The 21,853-nt window shown below is 38.2% G+C and overlaps 1 protein-coding gene across 2 annotated transcripts; it reads right to left on the bottom strand.

Moving 5' to 3' along the window:
- Positions 1 to 44: 44 nt before the first annotated feature.
- Positions 45 to 21,608, bottom strand: LOC307127759 (UAP56-interacting factor-like). Of its 2 annotated transcripts, none has more exons than XM_079819182.1 (9): positions 21,397 to 21,608; positions 20,844 to 20,975; positions 20,268 to 20,500; positions 19,995 to 20,131; positions 10,033 to 10,105; positions 8,972 to 9,027; positions 4,891 to 4,965; positions 4,490 to 4,622; positions 45 to 1,628 (listed from the first exon to the last, which is right to left on the bottom strand). In XM_079819182.1, the coding sequence occupies exons 1-9, from the start codon at positions 21,476 to 21,478 to the stop codon at positions 1,527 to 1,529; spliced, it is 1,023 nt and encodes a 340-aa protein (XP_079675308.1). In that variant the 5' UTR covers positions 21,479 to 21,608; the 3' UTR covers positions 45 to 1,526. The 2 variants fall into 2 exon arrangements, with proteins under 2 accessions (XP_079675308.1, XP_079675307.1); XM_079819181.1 differs by having other exon boundaries at positions 69 to 1,628; positions 20,268 to 20,503; positions 21,397 to 21,604.
- Between the last annotated feature and the right edge of the window lie 245 nt (positions 21,609 to 21,853).

Below are 21,853 nucleotides of genomic sequence, written 5' to 3'. Positions count from 1 at the left end.
AAAACAGCAGGATACAAACTTTCTGCAAATTACTTCAACCTGTTATATAGCAAAAACATTTTATTTTAATAATTCTTTATTTAGTATTTTCCAACGTGTGCAAAACAATCATTAAGGTGAATAATGACCCGAGACATTCTTTACCAGTTTTATATGATCCAAAAAAATATTTAGACATGAGTAATATTTCACCTGTTACTATCATTGTAGTTGTATTTATTTATTTTCGATAAAGTACTACTCACTTATTAAAGATGAGCCAATGTTAAAATTCCAAAGGGCTGTTTACACAAGTTTTCAAAAAAAAATTTTTTAAATGCTATGCTTTTTTGTTGTTCATTTACACGACAACGGCATTCTGGGGGCCTGGAAACAAACTTTTTATTGTCTGGTCTAAAATACACAAACGCGAATTTGTGAAAACAGTGACGTCATGCCCATGCGTAGGCACGTAGTTTTTCTTTGCAAAGGGGCATCGCCAACTACTGGCCAGAGAACATAATACAGCGATTTTTAGTCATTGCAGATCCGTGTGAACGCTGCTTCTGTACACAAAAACTTTTCCATTTTAGTACATTGTTATCGTGTTAATGTACCCTTAATTATTGTGTAAAACAACTACAATTAGGGGCCATTTTCACAACACAGTATTAAACTAAAGACCTATGGGTTTTGGCCATTGAATTACACAACAGCATTTTGGGGGGCTGAAAAACGCTAACTTTTGAATAAGGGGTTTCAAAGTACACATTTTTGAAAACAATACCGTTAACGTCCTTCTGAAATCGTGGATTTGTGAAAATCAGACATGCGCAGTAGCATTGCAGCGCGGTTATTATTTTTTTACATTCCTTGAAATCGTGTCTTTTACAAAGTGACATCACTAACTACTGGCCTGGCAGGAGAATACAGCAGTTTTAGTCGTTTGACAATAACGTTATCATCTGCATGAGAAAAACACAAAGGAAGAACTTGTGTTTTTAGCACATTGTCATGTAAACGTACACTTAGTTTCAAATGCTGAAATGAATTTAGTGCGTAATGTACAGAAAAATGAATATTTGTTTTAAAATTGGCCATTACAAAGAATACATAAATATTGGCTGCTAACAGACATATAAAAAATTAGACATTTGTTGCACAATTTTTTTAATTGAAATATTATAAAACATCTTAAAACAATCTTTTTTGCTCTACAAAAAGAATGTTCTGCTTCATACAACCGCTTGAAAAACAAAGTCCATCCTGAAACATTTAAATTCTTTGAGCTGCAACAGCATATATATATATAAAAAAACAAAAACAGGACGCCATCCAATATCAAGGGCAGTTCAGGAGACAACACAACGTAACTGAAATTCAAGGACAGTACGGACAGAACGGTCTCTTCCATCAGAAATATTTAATGTGAGTTCATGAACAGCGGTAGTTCAGCTCCGGTGCTTGTTTGCCTGTTCTGTCCTGAAGGACTGTTGTTCAGTGTGATCAGGAATAGAGACATGTGACCAGTGTCTCAGAGTTCAGCTCTAGGCCACAGTGACGAATCGGCCCCCTTTGCTGCTCTGCTCTGCTGCCGCCACACGCTGGTCCTTCAGAATGCGAAACCGCTCGTTGAGGGTCATTCCGGTCTGATAAAAGAAAAGCAGAATGATCGAGGTGACCAAGAGGTTTAGCAGAATTGATCATGGTATTACAGGATGTAAAGGAGCTGTTTGGGAACAGACTGCTTTTTCCCAAATAGGAAAGCAAAAAGCTTAGTGGAATTCATATTTTAAGCAGATTTCTGTAAATTAATAAATCATTCAGATCAGATTTTAACTGTTTCCAAGTGAAATATTGCATAAAACATTTGCAAATAAAGCACCATTTCCATTCCATGTGTTCAAGAGAACTAAATAGTCACTTTCTGGGAAGTTGGTGCAAAATATCTGTAATAAAAATGGAAGTTGCTGCAATCGGGGAAGCCGCTGTGGCTCTTTTTTCTTACATCATAAGTGACTTGCGTCTCAGACGAAATGCAATAAACGCCGTGGTCATGTTATCTTGCGTGCGGATGCTGGTGTTTGTAAAAGCAATCGCGTGAGACGTCTGAAAGGTCATTTTAGTTTCATTAAACAATTAATTGTAATTTTATTGACTGAATTATGCAAAAATACGCATGGCAACATAGCCATATATATGCAGTCAAACCAAAACTTATTCAGACACCAGATATAATTGGGTGCAGGACACCCAATATAGTTAATTTATGCAAGTGAGGATAGCAAAATAAAGTAAACTGACATATACCCCAAAATTATTCATACAGTGGACTACTAGGCTTGCTGCAATAGTCGGTGTTGCCGGTGTTATCGGCGTTCAGGCGAAACACCGGTTATATCACTTGCCCACTGCGGCACCGCCCCTACCGCCGTTTTGATTTTTATAGTAATAAAATCATTTAGTTCAGTTAGAGAACAGACACTACAATTAAAAACTGAACGTGTCTGCTCAATACAGTGCGAGCCGAAGGAGAGTTGCAGCCCAAACGCAGCAGGACAGGAGTCAGATTTCATTCATCAGAGTGAGGAGATGACGGCGGAAGATTTGGTTTCAAAGCTAAATGTAAAAGCGCCTATTGAAGAGAGTTCGTCATTGTACCGTTTTGTTGTTGGGTTTTTCATTAAGAATAATAGGCTAATGAACCCACAATTCAAGCAAACCGCCCCCGAATTGGCGTTAATTCTAAACCGAAAGTAAAATGAGCACGGCCGCCCGGCATTCATTCACGGCTCCAGTGGGATTCATTCACGATGCGTGTCCAGTCTGGCACATTTTCAGTTGATGTCTATGGAAGCTTAACTTTCATAGTAGTGTTGTCAAAAATATCGATATTTCGATATGTATCGATACTGAAATACAATACTCCTTTTCTACAGTATCGATACCAGCCGCGCTCTCCTCTCCGACCGACAGCGAGTTGACACGCACCCGCCTCCTCTTATTCAGTCCGGTTAACCCTCTGAACACGGCGAACCTGTGTTCTGCTGGATTTTTCCTCATGACAGCGTGTTAGTATTGGTGTGACTGGTCTGAATTTCACGCGTGGTTGCACATAACCTTAATTCTACTAATTCCTGCAGATTTCACGCTCGCATATGCAGTGCACACACACATATTGTAATAATGCTGCCTCTGACATACAAAGTGCACAAAAATGAGCTCCTTTTTCCAGCTTATTAATGGTCAAATACACTCGAAAAATGTCTCAATGCCCATCTTGGTGAGTATTGTATTAACGTAAACACAGTCGTAACCAGCTCACAGGAACAGTGTTGGGGATCCATGTGTGCGTCTTAAAGGGACAGCAGTTATTTATTATTCAAACTACAAAAAGACAAACGATCACTTACTGCTCTTGACTGATTAACTTGTGCAACTTTAATGGATTAATCTGCATTTCATTTTTTACAACGAAGATTATCCAATGTTATTTTAAATTTGATTACTTTGTAGTTGTTTTTTATTCAGTTTCTTACCTGAAAAAAATAAAGCAGTCTATTTAATTTAATCTTTATTATATTGTATTTGTGCTATTGTTTGTAATTTGTTCTTATTTCATTACAGTTTACTCGTCTTTTTAAATTCAATTTTAAATCAAGCTTCCTTGTGCTGTATGTAAGCTATTGCAACACAATTAGATAGCAAATATTTGTGAGATAATTGTAATGGTAATTGATCAACGTTTATATATGAGAAAAAGTTATATCATTTAAAGTGATCTCTTCAGAAGAAATTTTTAATTGCCTAGACTTTCAATAGACTGACAAAAATAATAAATTATATTAAAAATATCTATTTGACAGTATATGCAGCGTTTCCCCATGGTATCGAATATCAATACTTTTTAGGTATCGTATCGAAGTTAGAAATTCCAGCATCGTGACAACACTATTTCATAGGAATTCATTAAAAACACTCGCTTTGCTCAGCATTTTACTTTCGGTTTAAAATTAGCAATTTGAAAAACCTCCCCGCCGGGAATACCGGATTTATCGGTGCAGTCACACGTCAATTAACCAGTGGGAAAATTCTCTCACCGTCACATCCCTATGGATTACCAGTAAAACGTATAAAAAAAAGTTGGGACTAAAATTATTCAGACATTTTGACCTGACCATGTTTTGCCTAAGTGTTTTCTTGAATTGCTAATGCGCTCTTTTACACCACAGACTAAGCAAAATGAAGCATTGCTTGGTCATTGGTTAAATCTAATTGTGTACTTAAATTTAACAGCTGATTGGTTGATTGTAATCCATTACATCCGTTTCTATCAAAGTTATCTGACATTATCAAGATTAATTTGTTCTGACACAGTTTAACTCTAGAGTTCTTGTCATATTTTATTACCATTTTCTAAACTATCGCGAATAAACTGTGATAATGTAAGAAAATGTTGAAGGTGTCTGAATACATCTTTTGGTTTGACTGTAATTGTGATTTGTCCTACCTGCTTCCCAACACTGTTGATATCGAACTGCAGGGCGACACCTTTAGGAGGAGATTTCCTCTCTGGCTCTTCTTTAGGTGGAGGCGACGAGCGTGTTGAAGTCACGGGGTGAAGCGACCAGGACTGAGCAGGCCTGCAATGTGGAAAAAGAAACAACATCATTAGTTATGTGCTTCAAAACATTCACAACATGCCAGAAAAAAGCCTCAAACTTTAAACCGGTCAAACTAAAATGATAAGAGAAATATGTGGAGCTTGTTAGAAAATATAAAGCTTATCTGAACATCTTTTGGAGTATCATTTCAAATACAAAAACAACAACAACTACACATCAAAATATCTGAGAAGCGTTGTTTGTGTTATGAAATTGTGCATCTGGGTGTAATAAAATGTAATCATACTCAGGCTGTGTTCTAGCTGTGGGGTTTTCTATTGACACTGTGAGGATGCCACTGTTGTTTGTAGGAGTGCGCCACCTGGTGGAACAGAGGGGAGAGAAATCAGTAAGAGACTTTTGAAAGTAGGAAGGCTACGTTCAGACTGCAGGTAAATGTGGCCCAAATCCGATTTGTTTGCTCACATGAAACTCAGATCTATCCCTCTCATGACATTGAGAACAGCACAAAACAGATGGAATCTGATCTTTTCTATTCCGATTTTTGCCACTTACATATGTGGTCCTAAATCCGATACAGGTCAGATGTTTTGCAATGCGACCTCAGTCAAGTCAAGTCAGTTTTATTTCTATAGCGCTTTTCACAACACAGATTGTTTCAAAGCAGCTTTACAATGATGATAGGAAATTAATTTTGTTTTAGATGAAAAGCTTAAGTAAGTTTTTGATTGATTTATTTCTGTTGTAAAAACAAATTTTGTATATATATTATATATATCTAACAAAATGAAAACAATAATGTAAATATTATTATAGAATTCATGAGACTTTTACATCACTCTAGAGCAGGGGTGGGCAACAGTTTTAGTCTGAGGGCCACAGTTACTTTGGCAAAGTAAACGGAGGGCCACACTTTGGACAATTGCAATTAAACATAGTTACATGATTAAATCGTACTTAATTAAATGCAGTACTTAATTAAATGCTTAATTAAATGCAGATATGTATAAGGCTACAGTTACTTTGACTTTTGCCAGCCTATTTCAAGGCCTAATATATATATATTTGTGCGGCCTGTCTGACATAGGCTACTCTAAGGTTCAAATAACTGGATTTACTTTCAATGATTCATTTACTACACTACCCTGTATATTGTTCAACTGTCATTCATGCCAGCTGTAGCTATTCAATATCGAAAACTATTAACAAAACTGCAAATGTATGTGTGCAGGTTACATTAACATACAGACTTCAGGCAATCTGGCTTGGAATTATAAAATTGAATTGGGGATACCTTCATCACTAAATGAAAAACATATTCAGCTTATTTCACTTGTTATTATTGATTTTTTTGTAATTTCTTTTTTAACATATGTTGTTTAAATCTTTTATAAAATAGAACAATTTAAGTGCAGATCAACTTCATCACACGTATGTTTGCTTGAAAGATAAAGAACAACATGGAATAGTCCAATGCGTCTCACAGAATTTAAATTTAGCTGTATCATCATCACCATCTACAGGACATGCATGCAGTATGAACTGCAGTATGAAATGGGGCACGTGAAATTGTTAAGGGGGCTTAACGTTATACCATCAATGATCAATACACACTGATAACTAGCTTAATAAAAAGATAAGCCAGCGTCATTTATTATGCATATATTAACCCTTGTTTCACGCTTAATTTTAATATTCTAACCGACTCCCCAGTGAGTTTTTTCAAGGCGGTTCCTATTTTAGATTGTTCCCCCTTAATGTTTCCATGGCGATGCGTCATATTTGTCACGTGACACCGCACCCACAATAACACTGTATTACAGATGCATCGCTTTTATTCCCAGAGAATCAGGGTCATCAGTTTCTCCCGAAATACGTGCAAGAAAGTGGCCGGTGAACTGTGACAAGAATAGAGTAAACTTAATAGTTACTTCTACTATGTTTGTCTGGTATAGCCTAATATACTTCGGAAAAATTATATTTGAATAGATTGTTATTGCTGCTTCCACAGCCATCAGTGTGTATTTTACAAACTCCAAATGTATTGTTTTACTCGTGCTTATGTGTATTGAAATGTCTGAAACCTAAAATAAACATTATGAGGTTGAACAAAAACTGCATAGTTGTGATATATGACAGCACTGAGGCTGAGCTCGTCCGTCTCTGGCTCAGCGCCAACCAATGCGCAACAGCACAGTTTCAATCCGGCAGTCATGCGACGTCACTGAACATCCTAAAAACCATGTGGGACCGTACTCTCAGGGGCACAGAAGTAAAAATCCCATATATGCGACCATAACGATCAAAAGCTTAAACATTTCATTTGTAATCCTGAATACAAAAATTCAACTTTCATCCAAATTGCCAGCACATCGAGCGCATCGCGGGGGCCGGATTGAAGCACTATGCGGGCCGGATCCGGCCCCCGGGCCGTATATTGCCCATGTATGCTCTAGAGCAACATTTGTCACAATTCTGTGCTCATGCGAGTCACTTTTTACATGCCCTACTTTCTTGCGAAAGGTAGCAAGTGAAGGACAGTGATGTGTCAGAACTCACAAGTATTACAGTAACAGCTCTATATACAAGCAAAACACAAGGGCTCGTATCATAAATAGGGGTGTGCGATATATATCGTCTGCGATAAAATCATAATTGTTTTAACGATGTGCGATCTGACATTATCAAGTATATCCCTCACACACAACTAGCTCAGGTGCTCATTTAGAGTGCACGCGTGATTTACTCTATTTATTTTATTTAATACAGTTAATAAATATCACACGAAGAGTGCAGTGTTTCTCCAGGTATCAGCATGATAACAAATGTGATACTGATTTTATACAAGTCTACTAAACTAAATAAAGTTAATATTAAGTGACTTACATTTTTAGACACCCTATTGCCTGTTTTTTGCTCTATTTCGCCAATGAAAATAGTTCAAAACAAAGCCGCAGCACTGTAATTGCATCTGAGCAACACACAGAGGTGTTTCCTTACTGAATGAATTAGCTTTTTGAACGAATCAGTTGAATCAATGATTCAGTGACTAAGGTAGATTAAGATAGTCAAATGCTTCGTGCCTGAACTAATCATTTGAATGAATCAGTTGAATCTCAATGCCTCACTCATTAACAGTGACTTGCTTCCACTTACTGGGGGTTTTAATTTCTCATTTAAAGTATAATTTCATGTTTTAAATCATTTAAAATATGAATATTCAACATTGCGTTTTAAACATCAAAACATTATTCATGCATAACTGCAGGTTATTAATTTGTCACCTCTGAGCTGCATTAAACAGTCTGTGGAAATGATCTAAATGCCACTTCAGATGCAGCTTCTGTTTCCTCCCCATTGCAAAGATGAATTTTGTTGATACTCATTTAATTTGATTGGTAACAGCCCTATTGTGTCTTATTATTATAATTAAATTAGATTACATTTATGAAATTGACAAAAGATGAATGCATATAATTAGGTTTAAAAAAATAAATGTATAAAATGCCCATAAGGTAAAAAAAAAAAAATCTATTTAAACCTTTTGGAAAAGATGATTGCTGTCACTGTAGTGAACTGACCACCACACAGAATATGAAGAATATCTATAACTTTAGGAGCCAAGGTGCAGCACAATAACACACTCAGCAAAATATTGTCTAATTATCGTTTTCAATAAAATCCAAGAAAATAATCGAGAGATCATTTGTCAATATCGCACACCCCTAATCATAAATGTTTAAAAAGGAGTATCATTTCAAATACAAAATCATCAGCTACTACACATTCAAATATCTATCATAAATTCACTGGCTTCCGCGGCAGATCACACTATAAATTAATGCGTAATCACTTTCAACGTTCTCCATGTTTAATTCCATATGACAGTGTGCTGCATGACATCTTTTTATCGCTCTTTTGCGCATGCGGGTCGGTTCAGGACCATGATCTGTTCACACTTGAATCTGATATTGGCCACATAAACAACGTGAACAGCTATACAAAAAAAACAAAACTGTTCTGATCCATAAATCGGAATTGAGCGCTAAGGCTCGCAGTGTGAACGCAGCCCAACTTGTGCTCACCTGCATTTATTTGATCAGTAAAAATACAGCAAAAACAGTAATATTGTGAAATAATAATAATAATAATAATACTAAATAACCGTTTTCCATTTTAAAGTGCAATTTATTCCTGTGAAGGCAGAGCTGAATTTTCAGCATTATTACTCCAGTCGTTAGTGTCACATGATCCTTAATATGATGGGACCCATCTGAATAATAGTGTAACGACTTGAAGCAGCAATATCACTGAAAAAGTGATTGTGTAGAAAAAGAAATAAATCAAACTTGAACGGTTTTACTCACGAGCGAGGTCCTTGTGTGGGTGGAGCAGACTGTGTCTTCTGAACTTGTGCATGAACCTATTTTGAAAGAAAAAATAAATAAACCGCAAAATTGTATGAGACTGGGAGTCACATTTTATTGTTCTTGAGTTAATTCATAATTCAATTTAGTATTTTAACTACATTTCCATTTGAACATTCAGACAGTAATGACACTAATTTAAGTGTTAAAAAAATACAACTTACAATTCTGAACTAACAATTCAACAAAACTTTGGCTGCGTTTACACTTGGCATTAACATATCAAGCAGATCGGATCATTAGCAAATCAGGACATGGCACATTTACATTTATTACCGCCATAACTTCCTGCGAGTAAGGACAAAATACCAGCGCGATCATAGAAATATATACGTAGATTCCTCATTCGACCGATTCGTGTAGGCACTAATGAGGCATCCATGTATATTCTATGACCGCGCAGGTATTTTGACCTTATTCGCAGGAAGTTATGGCGGTCTGGAGAGCTGATGACATTCGTCTGATATGAGGTGAAATAATAGCATAAATACTGCTCGGTTTCTCGCAGAAACCGATCGTTTCGTGACTTAAGACATCAATGTGTCGCCACGAGCCGCAGGGTTTAATTTGAAGTTGTCTGTGCATGTGTTTTTTTACTGTAATAGAATTAGACCCCTTTCACATGCATTATATGACTGACAGACGGCAACGGTTGGAGTTAAAAAAATCTTCATTTGTGTTCTACTGAAGAAACAAAGACACCTACATCTTGGATGCCTTGGGGGTAAGCAGAAAAACATCAAAGTTTCGTTTTTGGGTGAACTATCCCTTTAAACATGTTAAGCATGTACGTGAACTATGTTATTTAAGTGAAACAAAAGGCTCTTCAAAATTTGAAGAGGATGTCACATGTACAGAACCCATTAATTTAGCTTTTTTCCAGAAGGAATTTTTCCATGCATGCACTAGTGACAACAAATGATAAAGTTAACAGCTTCTGTGCTGCTCATCAGCCAGCATCTCTGGGAGATCTCTGGGCCGGAAGTTAACTAGCTTCTTACTTTAAGTCCTCTTCTGAAGAGGAAGGTGGCCTGTCGTGCTTCTCTCTGTGTTTGCTGGGCAGTTGGAGCATTCCTGAAGAGAGCAGAGATGATCAACAGGAGACAAACATTTTTACAATCACTGAGACAACTTGAAGAAAGAAAAAAAAAAGAATATGAATGAAGAAATTGTCATCATAATGTCATCAAGTCCTCTTATTATTCAACCCTTCCCACAACGTAACAATCTAAACAATTTCCAATGATATTGAATTCCACACAAAGTTTTTCTAAATAAAGTATGGTAATCAATGAGAATTACATCACATTAGGCAAGCATTTTTGGGTTGTGTTCACTTGAAATTCTTGAATGTATCCAAACAGTTGCTGACCTGTCTAATAAAACAATATATTAAAGGTCCCATGGCATGAAATTTTCATTTTATGAGGTTTTTCAGCATTAATATGAGTTCCCCTAGCCTGAATATTGTCCCTAAGTGGCTAGAAATTTTGATGGGTGTAAACTGAGTTCTGGCTGTCTTTCTCTGCCTTTTAGAAAATGACAGCTCAGACGAGCTGTAGGGCTGTCAACGAATATTCTAAATTCGAATATATATTCGAATAGTTTTTAAAAAACAAATTTCGAAGGTGAAAATTAATATTCAAATAAATAAATAAAAAAATGTGGGGGAAAAAAACGCCCGCGGTAGTAGAGGCGTGGCTGTCTGCTTTGAGAGTGGGCGCTAGCGCGCCTGAAGCCTTGTGTACTTTGGCCCGTCTCCAGAGCGCGAGCCCACGCTGACTGCACGTGCTCCTCCCCAAACGGACGAGGTGTTTATATTTTTACGGTCTATAGTTTATACTTGACGCGCTCGCCGTTGTGCTTTTCTTTGAAACGACAGATGGCGACTCGGAGTAATTGTTCTATAAACTATCAGGAAAAGCGTCGAGAAGAAGTGGGCTAATGTACACAGGTGACGATATTTATTTTAGTACACTTCACCGAAAACCACACTACAAAAGAATCATGTAAAACAGATCAAAATAAACCTTGATATTACTTGTGACATGAGAACAAAATGTATGTAGAAATGTAACGTTAACTTATAGCCTAAAACTCAATTTATGATATATAAATGTTTCCTAATTTCACTAAACACTTTAGTGAGTTTTCACTTCGTTTCGTGAACTTTTCTTTATTAAACGGGCTTTTTTATGCTTTTGTAGGGTCGTTTTGTAAATATAAGCAACTAATTTGTATGTGCAAACTGGACCAGCCTTACTTTGGATCGCCCGCCACAAGCTTCTCTGTCTGCAACACGACAAGAGGCCATAACGGAGAAATTAATTTTGTTAATTTGTAAGGACATGAGAGCGATCAGTGTCGTGGATGAGGCAGGCTTCAGGGAGTTCTGTCAAGCAATGGAGCCGAGGTACTGACTGAATAGATATTGCATGAATAAAGGATAAATGCACTGCTTCCACTGGTTTGATTATTTACCGTTTCATGTCAAGGAAAAGTTCCATGTTTACCACAGCACAGCTCGCTCGGAGCGTTCAATAATATGCTGTAAAACGTATATTAATATTTGTTTCAATCACTGAATGAAGCCTGCTATATTTGGGACAAGAGTCGCAACCTTAATTTGCTTGCACAAAACTCTTGATCAGCACTCAATGTGTGTGTTCATTTAACCCGTTATGCGCAGAGAGCGCGAGAGAGAGTGAGGTCTGCGGTCTTAGCCATTAGTTGATTTACTTGTTTTTGTGTAGGTAATACGTTGTCAAATATGTTTAAACTTAACTAGACTACCTATATAAGTAGTTATGTCTCTTTGTATTCATTTGTCCTGTTATTGACGTAATGCGCGTCATTGATAAAATGCGCAACCAGATGTTCGAATAGTTCGAATATTCGTGCTTTTTTTAGAGGGAATATTCGAACGTCATTTGAGCAATTTTGACAGCCCTAACGAGCTGATCTTGAATTTTTCTGTTATGACATCATAACAGGAACGGTTGCTTCCCTTTCCTCAGCCCAAAGAATTTGGCACCCCCATGCGAGCGCCATATTTGCTTGTCCTCGAGAGATCATGGCTTGTGAATGAGTGAATGCTGGCAGTTTCTCAGTGTTAGGATGTACAAATGAACACACGTCTTTTTTCAGTGTATTATTCGTGCACACGCTGCGGCTTCTCTCTCTCCCGACAGAACGGTGTTTTCTATCTTGTGAGTCAGTGTTTTTATATGTCTTCGTCAAGTCTATCTGTTCTAAAATGTGCATACAGTCGTGAGTTTCTGCTCAACATTGGCAGAGCCACATCTGTAGAGATCAACCTCACGCACGCCGAAGCTCGGGCTGCACTGACCGGTCGGGCTTCAACATCGTCGACCCCCAGTACTTCATCTCGCCCACAGCGGAGGCGCCATACACAGCGCGAGATTAAGCAGAAGGGGGGTAAGCGTGAGAGTATATTCGGGCTAGGCTAGCCAGCTATCCGCACAATAAACTGGATTACATTCGATTACTGTCTTTGTTTGCGCTGTGTACACTGACGCTTTTCATATGATAGGAAAATATCTAAAAATAATGCTATAATCAATACTTTCTCATAACTCTTTCATCTCGACAGCTGTAATGGTACATTACATGTGTTACAAAGTTGGTAGAATAAGGAGGAAGACAGACTTGGCATGACGGGGACTCATGACTGGTGTTTATTCAGAACTCTCAGATACAAACACAATAAACTTGCGCTGACAGCGCTCACAACTCAGTAGTTACTATATAACTTTGTTAGCAATCGCTCTGTCTCTGGTCCGTGATGTCCGGCCCACGAACGAATCGTTCTTTTGAACTAGTTCTTTTTAGTGAACCGGTCGAACCAGTTCACCAAATCGGACTGAATCATTCTAAATGATTTGCGTCTCGAGTCAGCACTGATCCATAATTTACTAAAGTTACTAACTTTCTGACATGAGTGACAGCCCCTCCGACTAGAAATAAACTAATAACCTGAAGTATATGCTAGTAACTACAACAGTTCACTGAACGGAGACGTGCTGAAAGAGCTGATGAGAAGTGAACTCCGGTCCATCCGTCTCTCTGGCAGTCTCGTGCCCTATGCTCGTACCTCATAGACCTTGTTAAACCACGCCCCCTCCACTACAAGATCTGATACTCATTTCAAATGCAAAGATGTCAGCCAATCACAACAGTGGGCGTTTTTGCTGAAGTCTCACAGCAGACACGCCCCTTGAAACAGGGCATTCAGCCAGAGGGCAAACATTAGTATAGAAAAAATTCATTTTTGATGAATAAAAAAAAAAATCCATGCCATGGGACCTTTAAAGTGGCCTTTGGTGTTGGAAAGCGAGGGTAATGCGGGTATGATGTTCGGCTCTGCGTGACTGTTCACAATAGATGATTCTTTACGATGATTTCTGTTCAAGAGATGGCGATTTATCTGTTCAATAAAATAACTTACTCACCTGTTGAGCAATAAAAATGCCATCTCCGCATCTCTTTTACAACTTTTTAAATCCCTCAGTTCTCACTATCTCTGAAAAGCCAAGCCATATGTTGATTCTTGTTTTATTACGAGCGGGGTCACGTTCTATTTTTGCCTCTTTTTGTCAGCGTTTTATTAAAACTGGTGATTCTCCAGGGGTTGGAGATTTAGCTGCTCCATACCAACATTTCTCGCTCGTTGTTACAACTAACCCATCATGTCGCTCCAACACCGTATACGCGTCAAAGTAGCTGGAGAAACGGTTCTCCATTTAAGACAAGATGCGCAAGGCAAGTGACTCGTATGCAATTTCCCGTTAAAACAATCCCGACAGGTCTAAATTATAAAAACTAACAGGCTTAACATAGTGAACCAGCGTAAAACAAAAGCACATTTTGGAAGGATTGATGTAGTATTGACTTATTTAAAAGAAATGTAAGGTGGAAAATAATCAAAGATATTTGAAATGGAACAAAATCCTCTGCTTTGCTGTTAACTGCCATCGTCGTGATCAAGATATTGAAATTGACTCAACCCCTTCCCCCTTAACGCCATCAGAAGGGCCAGGTTGAGTTAGAAAGACAAAAGAATGATTGGCCGGCTGGCCAACAGGTTTTCGCACCTTTGATACAATGGGGGAAGTTTTGTCTGATTGGTTATTTTCAAATGTCTCACGGGTTGGTCTGATTGGTCAGTTTTACAAGAGTCAGATTTGAATTTGGTGACATCAGGGAAGAGGATAAAAGAAGATTTCATCTGTAGCTCGCTCTCTTTGGTTTCTCTGGCTTTCTCTGGAGAGAGCTATTCTTTAGCTCTCTCTCTCTCTCTCTCTCTCTCTCTCTCTCTCTTTCTCTCTCTCTCTCACAGGTAACATTCTAGGCAGAGGCCTACAGAGCATAATTAAGGGTTTATGTTTTACATTTATTTGAAACGATTTTAAGTGTAACCATAACCAGAATTTGTGTTTCCTTTTAGAAGAGATTTATGTCTATGATGTAATTGACATTTTACATTTACTTGATTGTTAATAAATTGTTACATTTTGATCCTTTCTGAATTAATCTGTAATTATTAACTATCTCCAATGTGGAACGTTATAATTGTAACAAAGGGTTAAAACGGAACGATTAAATGTATGATTAACTATCAAATATAGATGACCAAACATTCGGTTGGGATTCTCTTCTAAATGCGACAACTATGATAAATGGAGTCAGATAAAGAATATTATAATCAAATCCATTCTTCCAGCTGAGACACTGAACGCGTAAGGCCTTCACCGCGGTTCGCTACCGATCCTTGGAGCGAATTCATGCGGTCTTACAGTTGGTGACCCCGAATACGTGATGTTGCGAGCAGACGAGCAACGTGTTTTCAGCGAAGTATTGGATTTAAAATCAACAAGAGATTTGAGCTTCTCTTTCCTCAGCTGTTCTGTTGATCTTGTGAATGGATTAAAGCGGACCCTCCGACCAGAATGAGTAAGTAAACCTTCTTTGCCTTTTAGAATTGTTGAGGGAAAGTTTTATTTGCATTTCACACATATAGACACATTTCTAGAACGGGTCGGTATGCCCACTATAGATCGGAACCGTAGAAATCCGATATTGTGTAAGAATTAGACGTGAAACATGACTTTTCAGGGAAATAACAGCAGCAGTGTAGATGAGGAAATTATGTCAATTTTAGGCGTACAATTACAAGATCTCCTCGTTCGATTAAGCGATAAAGGATTGAACCTGAAATGGAGTAACACCGAAATTATATCCTGGTATTCTGCTAAGGGCGCACAGCTCAAATCTGAATCAAAATACAAGAAAATCCCCGCTGCAATTGTTTATTTGCTTCGTCGTAACGATCTCAAGACAATGGTCGAGAACGAACGAACGATAGCAAATATCAAAGAAATTGAAAGATTGCGATCCGACGAATTAGAAAAGTTAAGATCAAAAGTCGAATCAGTCTCATACGAGCAACTTGAGTGGGCTAGGCAGCGTGAAAATATGGCAACAAAAATTGATCAGTTACAAGGAAAACTTCAAACCCGCAATAATTACATATCTGCTCTCGAAGATTGTTGTGATAATGCAGGATTTCCAGTGGCCGCAGTAAGACAAGCAGCACTGGATGAAATTTCGGAACCAGCAAAGCCAAATGATAATGATGACAATGATGCTGCGTTAGGATACAGGCCACAGAGAGAAACTCGTAACCAAGCTCCTGTGTTAATGCCTGAACATCCAAAACAACGAAGCCTGATAAAGACTCGCACAAAAGCTAACGACACAGCTAAGAAATCTGTTAAGGTCGCCGTGCTTAAAACTATGACTAATGCGAACGACGAAACCACAACGATCAGCCGTCCGTTAACCTGCGAAGAATGTTCTAGACACAAACAAGTCGTTGGAGTAATGCCAAGAAAAGGGCCGTTTCAACCCTACTGGGAAACATTGATGCTACAGGCTACGGTGTATAAGCTAGAAGTTAGAGACGTGTGGCAAATAGCACTTCTCACTCTCCCTGAAGAGCTCAGACCAAAACTAACCGAAGGCATGAAGTCTGGCAGCATAATAGACCGAGTCCGCAACGAAACAGACAAAGACATATATGAACGACTAAAACAGGCATTATTAGAAATGAGGGGACCGACACACGCAGATTGGAGCAAAATACTAGAAATCCAACAGGCGAGTGATGAAACATTTGAGACATACGCCGAGCGGTTATGGGTAACGTACAGAGAACACTCAGGATTAGAAAATGCAGATCGAGACCATGACGCATTATTACAACTTGTGAAAAATAATGCTGGCATCCCAATCCAACGGGCTTTGTCAAATGGCGTCGATCCAGTTAAAAACACATTCCAATCAATAGTAGACTGGGGCTCAAGAATAGAAAATAGATGGAAATCTAAGCTAAATGCTGAAAAGTGCATGACTCCCATAATGCTTAACAGCAATGGGATTAAAAATCATGTTCACTTCGTAGATGAGGTGACTTGCTCTAATGAATCTGAAGCATTTAGTTCAGAAAATGCACAAGAAAGTGTGTCTATTTTAGCTCTTAAGGGGATGCAGGATGATTTGCAAGCATCCGAGAGTCATGAATATACTGAAACTCCAGGAGAAGGTAGCAGACAACCCAACAGACAACCCAATGGCAAAAAGAACAGGTTTTGCAGATCCTGTCAGAAAATCGGACATGTCGATGGAAAATGCTGGTCACTGGGTAACGGGCGACCTCCACCGTATTTTCAGAAAAATAGGAAATTACTTTTTAAAGGCAAAGAAAAGCGCTCATTTGCAGGTAAAACTCTCAGTGAGCTAACTGCAGTGTTCATGCAAGGCCTTCAGCTATTAACTTCACTTGCGAGCGGGCTAGCAGCCTCTTAGCAAGGAGTTTAATAATAAAACATCCAGATTACAATGATCCTGTTTGTATTTTCAAATTTGTAATTGTATAACACATTGTGTGCATTGATTACACATAATAGTTGTTTGTGTTACAAGATACACATAGACTAGTCAAGTTTATTCTTTAAAACACATGATTGCTTTACTGTAAGTGATGAAACACTTAGGATAAAGGTCGTAGATGCTGCGCATTCTAGGCCATGTATCTTGTGTAAATTGGAATAACTTTAATACTGGAATTGTACAGCAATTTCAAGTTGTATGTGTCAATGTTGAATTTGTTTGTCTCCTATAGTGGAAGCTCTGCTATTTCCCATATAGCTGCAGTAAACCATAAACAGGAACATAGAATTGCCATCTGGCTACAGTGTGAATTACAATTGCATTAACCATGAAAATGTCTTCATCGCAACAGGACTCAATAACTCTGACCTTTGCTATTTCTAATTTGAGCAAGTTATAATACTTTTCATTGGTTCAATTCCCAGTGCCAAAAAGGAGGGGAATTGTGCTGTTAAATGTGGCACAGATAATAGAAAACCAATTCATAGTTAAATGTGGCACAGACAATAGAAAACCAATTCATAACCAATTCATCCTTCACTCAGATTGTGAAGGCTCGACTGCCAGAACAGTCTTAAGTGTTAATACACAGAAACAGCAGCAGCAATTAACTGTGTTTCTCTCTAAATTTGTTTCTCTTTAAATTTGTAATTTGTTTCTATCTCAGGATGACAATTGCAATTCCTTGGAGGACGGACGGCCAAAAGGCCCTCCTCCCCCCTGCATCTCAAAACTGGAGATGTGAGAGATGGGTGCGAATATCTTTATATATATTCGATGAGGTCAATCACACCTCACAATATGTCTACATGACCTCCCAGTGAAAAAACTGGAATTAAATTATGCAACACAGATTGATATTGATTAGATTCCACCCATCTCCAAAACATTAACACAGAACACACCCTACACTCACGACAACATCACCTGGAATAGACCAAATCTATTCAGGCTGAACACTACACATCATAAACGACAAAGATGACATAGAGTCTAAAAGTGTTACTTCACTAAAGATCTATTGTTCATCTTTTCACACTAACAGATCCAGATAGCTACACTCACACACACACACACACACACACACACACACACACACACACACACACACACACACACACACACAGTTACCAGGAATACCCATTATTGTATGACTAATCATATTTAGATCTACATTAATTACATTGGAAGATTCCTGAACAAACACAGTGGTTATTATATATATATATGTTTTCATAAATGTGATTGATTTGTTGTTTTTCTTTTATGGTTTATTGATGAGTACCATCTTTTTTTTAATGTATCAATTGCACTGACTTTTGCTACATTTCCTTCGAGAAATTCAGACCAAAATGCTCAAATTCCACTACCACCGAAATAGTGGAAAGTTACATGAACTTTGAGTTTGATTTCCGAGTCTTGGTTACACTGAATATTTTGCTAATACTCCTCATGAAAAGGGGGACTTAAAATCAACAATGATTTGTTTTGTTATAATGCATTTTATTTCAATGTTCCCAGAAACAATGTACGAGCTTGTGGAATCTTCTTTTTATCCTCAAACCCTGACCACTTTATTAAGTATATTGATTTAAGGGCTTATTTCCAGAGACTATTTTAATATGACCACATCAGACTTCTGACCAATGAAAAATGCCATGTATGCTTTTGTTCTTTGTTGTGCTTAATCACAGAATACCTGCAGCAAAAGTTCGCTCCTGTGTCCTCAAAAAGAGTGACTGTTCTTGAGGTGTGAAGTAATCAATGGACGTTTTGCATATCAATGATGAAGTTCTCATGCAGGGCTACAAGGACAACAAAGGCTGAAAACTGATCAGCTGCTTTTGCAACAAGTCTGGACGAGAAGTCTGAAGAATAACATCTACACACAACAGAAAGCATATCTTTGTGGACAATGCCACCTTTGGACTCAATGGTTGTGGCCAATGGTGCCAAACGGGGAACTGTAAGGTGGAAAATAATCAAAGATATTTGAAATGGAACAAAATCCTCTGCTTTGCTGTTAACTGCCATCGTCGTGATCAAGATATTGAAATTGACTCAACCCCTTCCCCCTTAACGCCATCAGAAGGGCCAGGTTGAGTTAGAAAGACAAAAGAATGATTGGCCGGCTGGCCAACAGGTTTTCGCACCTTTGATACAATGGGGGAAGTTTTGTCTGATTGGTTATTTTCAAATGTCTCACGGGTTGGTCTGATTGGTCAGTTTTACAAGAGTCAGATTTGAATTTGGTGACATCAGGGAAGAGGATAAAAGAAGATTTCATCTGTAGCTCGCTCTCTTTGGTTTCTCTGGCTTTCTCTGGAGAGAGCTATTCTTTAGCTCTCTCTCTCTCTCTCTCTCTCTCTCTTTCTCTCTCTCTCTCACAGGTAACATTCTAGGCAGAGGCCTACAGAGCATAATTAAGGGTTTATGTTTTACATTTATTTGAAACGATTTTAAGTGTAACCATAACCAGAATTTGTGTTTCCTTTTAGAAGAGATTTATGTCTATGATGTAATTGACATTTTACATTTACTTGATTGTTAATAAATTGTTACATTTTGATCCTTTCTGAATTAATCTGTAATTATTAACTATCTCCAATGTGGAACGTTATAATTGTAACAAAGGGTTAAAACGGAACGATTAAATGTATGATTAACTATCAAATATAGATGACCAAACATTCGGTTGGGATTCTCTTCTAAATGCGACAACTATGATAAATGGAGTCAGATAAAGAATATTATAATCAAATCCATTCTTCCAGCTGAGACACTGAACGCGTAAGGCCTTCACCGCGGTTCGCTACCGATCCTTGGAGCGAATTCATGCGGTCTTACAGAAAATAAAAAAAAATTATAATAGTGTTGTGGCTTCTTTTGCACCATGTTTTCACGTGTGCTTTCATAAATCACTGCACATAGCAACCCCATAGCTTCCAACTTTCTCTCAGATATTAAAGAAAAAAAGAAAAAGTCATCTCACCATTTTCTGCGAAGCCGAAATGGTCTGTGAGAAACTGGGCCCTGAGGTTTCTGGGAGTCCATCTGTCTGTTTGGTCTCCTCTGGAACGGCATCTGTCGCCGCTGGGCGTCACGCCGCTGGACAAATGGCTGAGATCTCTGAGACAAGTGGAAAAAAAGTGACAACTGAATTCATTCACACATATGACAAAACAGTCACCTTTTAAGCCCAAAGTGTGACCCTCCCCAAACTAATTACCATAATCACCCTTCAATAAAAGACCTGTTTCCACACCTGGTTCAAAGCTGCATTGTTGGGCATCTGCCGGTTCAGCATTGGCCGGTTCTGAGCGGGTCTGTGCTGGGCGGGTCTGTTCTGGGCGGGTCTGTTGAGTGGACTGATCCCTTTAAGAAGAGCAGCATTTTTTCTCGCTGCTAAACCAGTGATGACCCCCTGCCCACGACGCCTGGCCACTGTGGGTGGAAGCTTGCGGTTTTGACCAAAGCGTTTGTTCACAACACCTCCTACTGCTGGCCAAAACAAAAAAAGTTTGCAGATGCTCATCAGATTTAGCAGAACTGATTCGCATACTATAACCGTATTGTTATATTGTGGCTGTTGGTCAAATTTGTAATCCTAAAACATGCCTCCAGAAAACATCCACTTTTTAAAAAGAGGGAGATATTATGGAATCTTGTTTCCTTGACAGAAAAATTGTGACTCAAATTTCTGACTTCTTTTCTAGCAATTGCGAGAATTTCTTCCTTTTGTGCCGGAAACAAGCTTCCATAGAATTATAAAACTAGATGGACTTTTGTACCAATTCAGTAAAAAGAAGAGGGGGAAAAAAAAAAAGAGTCTTATTCTGACCTCTTTTAAATGGCACTCCAGGTCTTGACCCAGTTTTCTTCCCCTGGGTGAAGTGACCTTTCACAGGGAGTGTGTGATTTGCCTTATGGGCCTGGATTTGTTTCTGCTTCTTATTCAACCTGATAATATCATCTGTGGAATAAGAATGCAATAAATATGAGCAAAGCAAACTAGGCTATACAAGTCCCATCATTCAAAGTGATGGGTTGCTCAATTAAATACTGAAAATAACAGTAAGCACTTCAAACAAAAGCACAATTATGATACATGAAGGTGAATTCAATAAAACATTATGTACATGTATAGAAAACATTAATTAGCATCCTGGTTAAATAATTGATGGAAAATTTAACTAATCGCAGTCAAGCTATAACTCTAAAAGTGGTTGCAATTCAATAAAACATTGATAAAGGTGCTACATGTATTACATTCCGATATCAAGTGATTGCTGCTATGTATACGCCGAGTCAAGCTGTGATAAATAAAATGCAAAACATCAGAATGCTAATCAGCTAAGCAAGCTAAGCTAATTTTATCTGTGGCATTAAGTTACCTAAAGACATGTCAACCTTATCGAGACCATCTGATTCTGTAGTACTTCCACCGCCAAACGATTGAAAGCTGGGTTTGCTCATTTTGCCGTTCGCTCTATGTTAATTATGAAGAGGCAAAACTACACACTGTCTTCACGATCCAACCACCCAGATATACACTGAGCGTAGCAAACTAGCCAGCTTTCATTGAGCTCTCAAAGCTTCTGCGCCTGCGCCGACACACCAACTTGGAGCTAAGGCTCTTGGGAAATTGATTTTTTTTTTCTCGAGATTCCAAGGACTCAATTTCTTCAGGTGTCATGTATATTTTGTACAAAATAAAATTGAGCAATACGTTACACATATACTTGTATTTTTGTGTACTATATGGCAATAACAGCACTTGGTTTTCGAAAGTAATAACATATATTTTATAAATCGCTGGGTACGCAGACACATAAGCCCCACCCATGATAG

The sequence above is a fragment of the Gobio gobio genome, assembly GCF_949357685.1.
Source record: "Gobio gobio genome assembly, chromosome: 6".
Lineage (NCBI taxonomy): Eukaryota > Metazoa > Chordata > Actinopteri > Cypriniformes > Gobionidae > Gobio > Gobio gobio.
The sequence above is the reverse complement of the archived record's forward strand: the minus strand, read 5'-3'. Positions and strand labels throughout refer to the sequence as shown.